Raw genomic sequence first — 9148 nt, forward strand, 5'->3', positions numbered from 1 at the left:
ACTACATGTAGCTACATGTACCTAGCCAGACTACTACGATTCCTCGCCCCCATTAAATCTGTATTCAGAGCCTGAGGGATGGGTACCAACACCAGAGAATGAACTAGCTCTCGTTTCCGGGCACAGGCCTACCAAAAGGCAGACAGAATTCATGTTTGAGTAACTTTTTTGGACTGGTTTTGTTGTGTGATCCTGGCTGGCTTGGTGCTCTCACCAAGGCTGGTTTTGAACTCAGGACAATCCTCCTGCCACAGCCTCAGGCTTAGGTGTAATTAAATATGTGCACCACCCCGTCCGACCAGATCTGAGTAATTTCAGTAACAGAAGTTCAAGCTATTTTCTCTATCTTAGAGCAAAGACTCAGACTCTCGGACCCTTAACTCTCGGCTTTGTAACACCCACGTTTCAACCTCCTTTTTCTTTTAACCCTCCTAGCCCACTGTATTTCTGTCCTTTGCACTGGCTGCGGGGTGTGCTTCATCCTCTAGGCCACCCCCCTTTCAGCAGAGTCGGCAGCAGCTGGAAGTCTTCACTAACCTCCCGCTGTCCGCCCTGCCCCCACCCTGCACCTCCTCCTCTTCCAGATGTGAGTCTGCCGAGGACCCCCCAGCGCAGAGGATGATGAATGATGTGACCTCGCAGCTCGCTAGACTTGTGGGATAGTGTTGATCCTTTGAAGAGAGAGAGAGAAAGGGAAGTGGGGGGCGGGGTGGGGGAGACGGGACGGGACGAGCGGAGCCGCTCGGCTGGAGGAGTCTAAACACGCGCTCCCTTGGCTCCAACCACTTTACCTTCCTCAGGAAGTGATGGGAGTGCTCCAGTCTACCCCTGCACTCCTGCGCTGGAATTAGGGAGTGCTTTTCCCCTGCCCCTCTGGTCGGCTAGCCCGGAGTGAGTCCTCTCCCGGGCTTCCTCTCCGCCGGCCCCTCAAAACTCAACACTTGGGGGCGGAGCTGGCTCGGCACGACTGTTCCTTTAAGGCGTCGTCTCCGCCCCTCTCGGAATCGCGGTCTGACGCGGGATGACAGCAGCGAGTTCGGTATGTCTATGCAAATAAGTGTCCCCTTCGGGCCAATAGGGAGCGGAGATGCCGGAAGCGCGGACCAATGGGGCGGGGGCGCTGGGGCTCACCATATAAGGAGCGGCCTCGCCATAAAAGGAAACATTGTATCTCTTTATATGGGGGGGGAAGGGTTGGGGGATACCTCCGCCGCCAGCGCGTGGTCCCGGCCCCCTCCACCCGCGGTCTCGGCCGCGGCCAGCAGCCCCTGCCCCCCGGGGGACGCTGACGGCCGCAGGGCGCGCCTCCCCAGCACACGGGCAGGGGGCGCTGCGCGCGGCCTGGGGCAACCCCGGCCATAGGGGCAGGAAAGTGAGGGCCCAGGTCGGCCCGGGCGTGCAGGGGCCCCGGCTTCGCAGCGGCGGCCGCGGCAGCGAGAGCGGCTCTAGCAGCAGCGGGAGTGCCCGGTGGAACCGGGAAGCCGATGGCGGCGGCGGCCCCGATCCCTCGCTGACTTGCCCGTCCGTCCTCCTGCACTGAGCGCCATGTTACCGAGCCAAGCTGGGGCCGCGGCGGCTCTGGGCCGGGGCTCGGCCCTGGGGGGCAGCCTGAACCGGACCCCGACGGGGCGGCCGGGCGGCGGCGGCGGCACTCGCGGGGCGAACGGTGGCCGGGTTCCCGGGAACGGCACGGGGCTCGGCCCGGGCCGTCTGGAGCGGGAGGCTGCAGCGGCTGCGGCGCCCACCCCGGCGCCCACCGCCGGGGCCCTCTACAGCGGCAGCGAGGGCGACTCAGAGTCCGGCGAGGAGGAGGAGCTGGGCGCCGAGCGGCGCGGCCTCAAGCGGAGCCTGAGCGAGATGGAGCTCGGCGTGGTGGTCGGTGGGCCCGAGGCGGCGGCGGCAGCCGCCGGGGGCTACGGGCCGGTGAGCGGTGCGGTGAGCGGGGCCAAGCCGGGGAAGAAGACCCGGGGCCGCGTGAAGATCAAGATGGAGTTCATCGACAACAAGCTGCGGCGCTACACGACCTTCAGCAAGAGGAAGACGGGCATCATGAAGAAGGTACCGAAGCCGGAGGTTGGCGCGCCCCGGGGGGACCCGGAGGGTGGGTGCGCGCGAGGGTAGCCCGGGAGCGAGGCAGAGCCGAGGCGGAGGTGAGAGGCGGCGAGTCCGCAGGTGTGTAGGAGGGGGATGCTTGCACACCGGCCGAGCGAAAGGGGAGGGGCCGCCGGGGAAATGTGGGGAGAGGGGAGATGCTGCGAACGTCCGGAATCCAGGGCAGAGGCGCCAAGGTGGGAGTGACCAGCGCGCGGGAGAAAAAAAAAAAAGGGGGGTCCTGGAGGAGTGCAGGAGGGAGCCGGGTCCGGCAGGAAAGTGGAATACCAGACACGGGGGTCAGCCGATCTACTGCGTCCCGGTGTGCGGGAAAGGCGGTGGAGCGGGGAAGGTTGTGAGATGAGGAGGCTGGAGTTGGATGACAGCAGCGAGTGGGAGGAAAGATGGGCATCGCTAGAGTTGTGCGGGCTTGAAGGGCAGGCAGTGTTAGGGACCAGGTGAGGAAGCTGGGCGGGTGAACTGCTGCTGCCTTGAGGAAAGGCAAGCTGAGACCAAGTCCCGCCCTGGCCATGTGTCTTCCGTTGCTTTCTCTGGAAATCTCATGCTGCCCGCAGGACTGGCTGCAGAATCTTTGTGACAAGTAGTGTTTCCAGCAAATCAGTGTTATGCAGTGTTGGGGACAGGAAGATTTGTAGAGGTATCTTTTGCCAGCCGACATCCTATAAAGGGTGATGAGGAAAGGGAGGGGTCATCTTGGAGTCTAGGAGATACAGGAAGGGATGGAAGCTGCGGAACTGGGAAACAAACTACAACCTGGGAACCAGGGTTGTTATCTGCTTCTTGTAGAAGCCAGAACGGCTTCCAAGGTGGGTTTTGCAATTTAGATGGGTATCCCATTCCTGAGTTCATGGCAATGCAAACTTAGCTCTCATCATTTTGGACACTCTCCTATCAGTAACCCTTGACCATCATGGAAAGGTTTTGGGAGAAGGTAGTAAGTACCTTGGGGCCTTGCTAATCCTTCTATCCCAAGGCCAAGGGAAAAGGGCAGTGTAGTATTACAGAGCAAAAGGAGTTAGGCTGTGGTAACAGGTTAGAGCCTGTGCAGTGCTCTGGCAGGAAACATGGGCAGTTGCACACTTACACGGCTGTTATCACTAATTCGATGTGTGAATTCCAGTATGGTAGGGATCTCGTGATCTCTAACAGTGAGGAGGAAGCCGGCACCAGGCAGTGGGTAGGGTAACTGGGTCTTCCTGTGTCCCCTTGAGGTTGTATGCCCAATCCCTGCTGGCAGCTATTTCTGTGTGCTTGGGTGTCTGCAGTCAATGGAACTGCTTCCTCAAGGACATAGGTGGTTTCCTCACTCCCCGCTCACCTGTAGATCTTAGATAGGACCCTCCTCGGCTCACTAGAGTTGAAGGTCATCGCAGGAGTCTGTGCTGGAGATCACTGTGTAATTCTCCCCAGGGAAGGTGAGAGGAAAAACTGACCTGCCCATCTCCCTCCCAACTCCCCAGGCCTATGAGCTGTCCACGCTGACAGGGACACAGGTGCTGTTGCTGGTGGCCAGTGAGACAGGCCATGTGTATACCTTTGCTACCCGCAAACTGCAGCCCATGATCACCAGTGAGACCGGCAAGGCACTGATTCAGACCTGCCTCAACTCGCCAGACTCTCCACCCCGCTCAGACCCCACCACAGACCAGAGAATGAGTGCCACTGGCTTTGAAGAGCCGGACCTCACCTACCAGGTGTCGGAATCTGACAGCAGTGGGGAAACCAAGGTGTGTTGTTGGGGCCACCTAGTAAAGGGAGGGAGTGGAGAGGGTCCCTCCTTTCTCAGCCTAGTACAGGTCGATAGATGTTCCTAGTGATGTGAAGTGGGCCCAGGTTAGTGGTCCTTATCCTGGGACACAGGTGTCCATCCTCCATTCCTGACAGGAGGCTGTCCCCCTAGATAAGCGGGCGGCCTCCGTGCCCATATAAGGCCGGTTCGGGCTCCACGCCGGCCTCCCGCCCCGCAGCCCGCCTGCCTGGCAAGGCCTTCGCATTCCTCCCGCCAGCTGTCTCCCCGCTGGGGGCGGGGGTGTAGCTTAGCCCTGCCCTCCTGCAGTCTGGGAGTAGGAAGGGAGCCTCCGAATCCAGGGTCCTGGGATCCCACTGCTGTTTCCAAGCGGGATGTCAGATTGGGCAAGTAATAACCAAACTAGCGAGCCTCATAACGGGTGTTCGGGATACTTAGGCCTGGGCTCTTAGGGAGAGCTTTGGCCTGCTACTAAGGATGCCGGCTCTAGTTAAGCACGCCTCCCCCTTATTCCCGGTAAGGAGAGAGGGGCGGGTCTTCCTGCTTGCTGTCTGTGGAGCTCCACCTTCCGGGTGCTTAGCTAACTGACCAATGGGAGGAAGCGGCACTGTTTGCCTTAGCAACGCCTCTACCAACCAAAGGCCTTGAGGCCGGTTGCTTAGCAAACATCCCAGGCTGACCCACCAGGGCTTTTTGAATCTAGTCGGATCTAGGATCTAGGCCTAGCGGCTTGGTTCTCATCTCCTGGCTTCTTCTTCCCCACTATAAGAACAGCGGCCCTCTGAGGAGAGTCAGTACTCCAGGTTCTGCAGTCATTGGCTGCTGTGTGTAGGCCTCATTGCTATGCATGTGGGTAAGCCCCTTAGTAGTTGGTCTTTGCTTGGTTGGCTAACGTACCTCACAGTCAAATCTTCATGAGCTTTCTTTTCTTTGAAAAATCTCAGTCCCTTTTGAAGAGAACTCATGTCCAACCCTCTCACGTTTTGAAGAGGAAATTAAAACTCCTAAGAGGGTTCTCAGGGTCACCCCGACAGTTACTGTCAGAGCTAGAAACAGACTGAGTGGGATTTGCAGGAGTTCTCACTGGAAGAGCTGCAAGTGTTTATTCTGATCTTAGTGTGAGTGTAGATGTTTCTCTGAGTCGTTTTAGGAAAGCTAGCCTTCTTCATCTTCTTAACAACCTCTGAGTAGTTGTATTTTTCCTTTATTTGTTTATAATATTTATGTATTATTTTGAGACAGGGTTTCTCTGTGTAACCCTGGCTGTCACTCTGTAGACCAGGCTGTCCTTGAACTCACAGAGCCTCCTGCTTCTGCCTCTGCCATGCCCAGCATTATATTTGTAATTTCTAAACTTTGCGACAGGGTCTCATTGTGTGGAATAGGTTAGACAGTCCTTATGCCCCGGCCTCTCAAGTGCTAGGACTGAAGGGCCGGGTCAAGCCACCAGGCCTAACAATAGCTTCATGGCTTGCATGATGCAAGTAAATGGTCTAACGAGGGTTTTAGCTGACTGAAACACTGATTTCTGCCTGAACTCTGAGTTCACACGAAGCTACTGCAGGGATGAGGTCTGTTAGATGCTCACTGCTCCATCTTTACTCTGGTGTAGGACACACTGAAGCCAGCGTTCACAGTCACCAACCTGCCGGGTACCACCTCCACCATCCAGACAGCACCCAGCACCTCTACCACCATGCAAGTCAGCAGCGGCCCCTCCTTCCCCATCACCAACTACCTGGCGCCGGTGTCTGCTAGCGTGAGCCCCAGTGCCGTGAGCAGTGCCAATGGGACTGTGCTCAAGAGCACAGGCAGTGGCCCTGTCCCCTCCGGGGGCCTTATGCCGCTGCCTGCCAGCTTCACCCTCATGCCTGGTGAGTCACAAGGGGGCAAGGAGAGGTCTGTTCTCTCTCAGACAAACTGAGGGTGTTAAGCGTGATTTTAGGGCTAGCCCAGGGGACCCTTTTTTTTTTTTTTTTTTTTTGCTAAGAGAAGGTGAACATGGGTTAGAGCCATTGTCCCATTGGAAGACAAGCTTTGTCCAGTGAGGTCCCTGCTGGTGGTGTATAGTAAGCTCCAACTCTCCATTCTGGTCTCGTCTGGCTAGCTTACCCTCGTTCCCTCCATTGCTATGGAGATAGTTGGTGCTCCGCCACTCCCTTGTGACTGGAGGGCAGGTTGTGTCCTTGGTGGGTTAAGGACAGTCCCCCGATAAGGGGAAGAAGACAGAAGCAAAGTCTGAGGCAGGAGAAGGGGGGAAGTCCCTGCCTTCAAACATGAAGGGCCTTTTCAGGTCCTAGGGGAATCAGCGTACTGGGCCCTGGGACTGTCGTCCTCCAGCATGTTTGGGAAGGTGACATGTAGTACTCCAGCTGTTTGGGGAAGGTGATAAACTGCGTAGGATGGAGCCCAAGTAAAACCCTGTGTCTTACAGGTGGGGCAGTGGCCCAGCAGGTCCCTGTGCAGGCCATTCAGGTGCACCAGGCCCCACAACAAGCGTCTCCCTCTCGTGACAGCAGCACGGACCTCACGCAGACCTCCTCCAGTGGGACAGGTATAACTCCTTGTCACCCCCCCCCCCCATGCCTCGACTTCCCACAGGAAGCTTAGCAGAAGATCTTAGCAGTGTGACTCCTGTACTGAGGGCCCCAGGGGATTTACTAAAGTAGAAACTGGGGCTTTTGGTCTCACGTTTGTAGGAAAGCCAGGTGAGCATGGTTGGGTTTGAACCCTGTTCCACAGTGGGGAATGAAGAGTCAAGGAAGAAGTTAAAAAAAGCTCGATAACAGGGAAGGAGTAGTCAGTGCGTTTGTCACCATCTGGAGACCATTACAGGCCTTCAGTGGCTCCAGTTCCTCCCAGCTGTCTCTGGTCATTTCAGGAGTTATAGTGAACTCTCACATGTAAGTTACTGTCATTCCAACCTTACGCATTACAGTGTGGTCTAGGGACCGAAGTACCCGAGAACTTGGAGTTCTCACAATCTCCAGTGTCACCTGAAACCCAATGAGTCAGAGTTCGCACTGTAGCAGGGACCCTGTGTTAGCATTGGAGACGGGCTTGTCTCAAGGATGCACTGGTTAGGTGTGAGTGAGTGATGGAGTTTCCTGGGAGAGTCCATCATTGTGATGCTGGGGTCTGGGAATAGAGAATTAGATACATAGACAATCCCACTCAAGAAAACGTTAGGCTTTTTTTCAGTTGATGGCAAGGAACAAACAAAAAAATCTTTTGTCAAAGTTGTACACAGAACATGGTACAAAGATCCTGGAGGTTGGAATCCTGGGGCAGGATGAGAGATAGCCGTAGGGATCGGCTCCCTGATGTGTATCTGTGTTTTCCAGTGACGTTGCCCGCCACCATCATGACGTCGTCTATACCCACAACTGTGGGTGGCCACATGATGTACCCTAGTCCCCATGCAGTGATGTATGCCCCCACCTCGGGCCTGGCTGATGGCAGCCTCACCGTGCTCAATGCCTTCTCCCAGGCACCATCCACCATGCAGGTGTCCCACAGCCAGGTCCAGGAGCAAGGTGAGGGAAGGACCAGGGCTGAAGGGAGAAGGACCATTTCTCCCTTGTACAGGCGCTCAAATGTGCCCCAGCTCCAACACTGAGATGCGTTTTCCCCGCCAGTGGACTTCCCTCCCCCGATGCCCACATACATTCCTGCACAAATACACAGCCTGTGGTATCCTCACACTCACTGGACAATTGTATTTGTTCGTTTGGACACTCATGCACACTTAAACCCTTCCACTACAGGCACCCTCGTGCATTGCATGAGACACTTTGGGGCACACATCCCTGGCCACACGTCTCAGGCTCCCCAGTCACTTACGTATATTTATCACACCTCCAAGACCTAGGCATCCTCCTAAGCACGCGAGTGAGTATCTCCATGCTTTCCCATGCAGGTGGTGTCCCTCAGGTGTTCCTGACAGCGCCCTCTGGGACTGTGCAGATTCCCGTGTCTGCTGTCCAGCTTCATCAGGTGAGCGCGGCAGGAGGCCCCTCCCCCTCCCATCCCCTCCTGCCCCGCCCGCTCAGCCAGTCTTCCCTACCCAAGGGGCCCATCTGTTTCTGCTCAGGGCTGCCTGAGCCTGCTTGTCCTTAGTCCTACTTCCCACCCTCACGCTCCTCCTTCCCCACAGATGGCTGTAATAGGGCAGCAAGCTGGGAGCAGCAGCAACCTCACCGAGCTACAGGTGGTGAACTTGGACGCCACCCACAGCACCAAGAGTGAATGATCCGCCCGCCACCCTGGACAGATGGCCCAAGGGACGGCACCCACTTATTTATTGTTGCCTTTTCACGTTTTCTTTACACACACATTGACTGGCCGGAGACGGGAGGCAGGGAGAAGGGGTGGGCAGCCACAGGACTATGCCCTCTCACTCCAGCCAAAGAAATGGGCCTGCCTGCCCTCCACCTGCCGTCCCTCACCCTCCCCTCCTCCCCTCCTTCCCTCTTCACCTGTCAGGCTATTGATGGTGGAGCTCTCCCCCCCCAGACCCCTTGCCAGCTTGGCTCAGTGTTTGCTATGAGTATTAGCTTACCCAGTGGGACCGTGCCCGCCTTCCCACTCACAGGCCTTCTGTGGGAATGGGTGCAGTGTCCCCCTCCGAGGAAGCATCTGGGGCCCTCTCTCTAGCCTCTTTGGCGACCTCTGGTTAGTTCTGTGTCTGCCACAGTCTGGGTCAAAAGAGCCCTGCCCTGCCCCTCAGGGAGCCAGCTGGGAGAGATGGGGGTTCTTCCCTCACGCCGCCACCCTATGTCCCTTCAGCCCTTGAATAGCTGGGCCTGTGCCCTGGCAGGGTGCTGGGCTGCCTGCCCTGCCTTGCCGCTCTGCTCCCATGGGCCTCGGGGGCTCTTGGGTTGGAGGGAACCTCGGCGTTCTCTCTTACCCTTTGTCTTCCCCCCTCCTCCCAGCTGCTTTACTTAAAAGTTGATTTTGAACTTTTTATTTGAGGAGATGAAGTGAAAACAAATCTATAAATATATATTTTTAAAATATTTAACTTTTTTTTAATGGCGTTTTTCTCATCCCCCTCCCTGCCCAAACTCCCCTCTCTTGGAGAGCCCTTAGGCTCTCTAGGACTGGCTGGGCCCCTGGGGACAGCCACCCCATGAGCTCGGGGTCCGCCAGTGTGTGAGGGAGATGCTGGGTTTCCCCCATGCCCTGGGTTCTTTCCAGGAGAAAGCTGGGGGAGGGGCCCTTAGGGGAGCGGAGGGGAGGGTGACCCACGACTCTAGGCTTCTTCTGCCCTATAGGGTTGTGGCAGGG

General features: G+C 56.9%; 1 protein-coding gene across 2 annotated transcripts; it reads left to right on the top strand.

Annotated features, from left to right (window-relative positions):
• Window positions 1-1167: 1167 nt before the first annotated feature.
• Window positions 1168-8882, top strand: Srf (serum response factor). Of its 2 annotated transcripts, XM_051204297.1 has the most exons (7): window positions 1169-2058; window positions 3573-3839; window positions 5472-5733; window positions 6294-6413; window positions 7204-7395; window positions 7779-7855; window positions 8016-8882. In XM_051204297.1, the coding sequence occupies exons 1-7, from the start codon at window positions 1546-1548 to the stop codon at window positions 8109-8111; spliced, it is 1527 nt and encodes a 508-aa protein (XP_051060254.1). In that variant the 5' UTR covers window positions 1169-1545; the 3' UTR covers window positions 8112-8882. The 2 variants fall into 2 exon arrangements, with proteins under 2 accessions (XP_051060255.1, XP_051060254.1); XM_051204298.1 differs by lacking the exon at window positions 7204-7395 and having other exon boundaries at window positions 1168-2058.
• Window positions 8883-9148: the final 266 nt, after the last annotated feature.

Source organism: Phodopus roborovskii, unplaced genomic scaffold, assembly GCF_943737965.1.
Source record: "Phodopus roborovskii unplaced genomic scaffold, PHOROB, whole genome shotgun sequence".
In the NCBI taxonomy this organism is placed as follows: Eukaryota; Metazoa; Chordata; class Mammalia; order Rodentia; family Cricetidae; genus Phodopus; species Phodopus roborovskii.

What these genes read in the sequence shown, in the direction of transcription:
- Srf (XM_051204297.1), top strand. Translation starts at nt 1,546, where the DNA reads ATGTTACCGAGCCAAGCTGGGGCCGCGGCGGCTCTGGGCCGGGGCTCG. An exon ending in CAGCTTCACCCTCATGCCTG is followed by an intron (nt 5,734 to 6,293) that starts GTGAGTCACAAG and finishes TGTGTCTTACAG; the next exon opens with GTGGGGCAGTGGCCCAGCAG. An exon ending in GACCTCCTCCAGTGGGACAG is followed by an intron (nt 6,414 to 7,203) that starts GTATAACTCCTT and finishes TGTGTTTTCCAG; the next exon opens with TGACGTTGCCCGCCACCATC.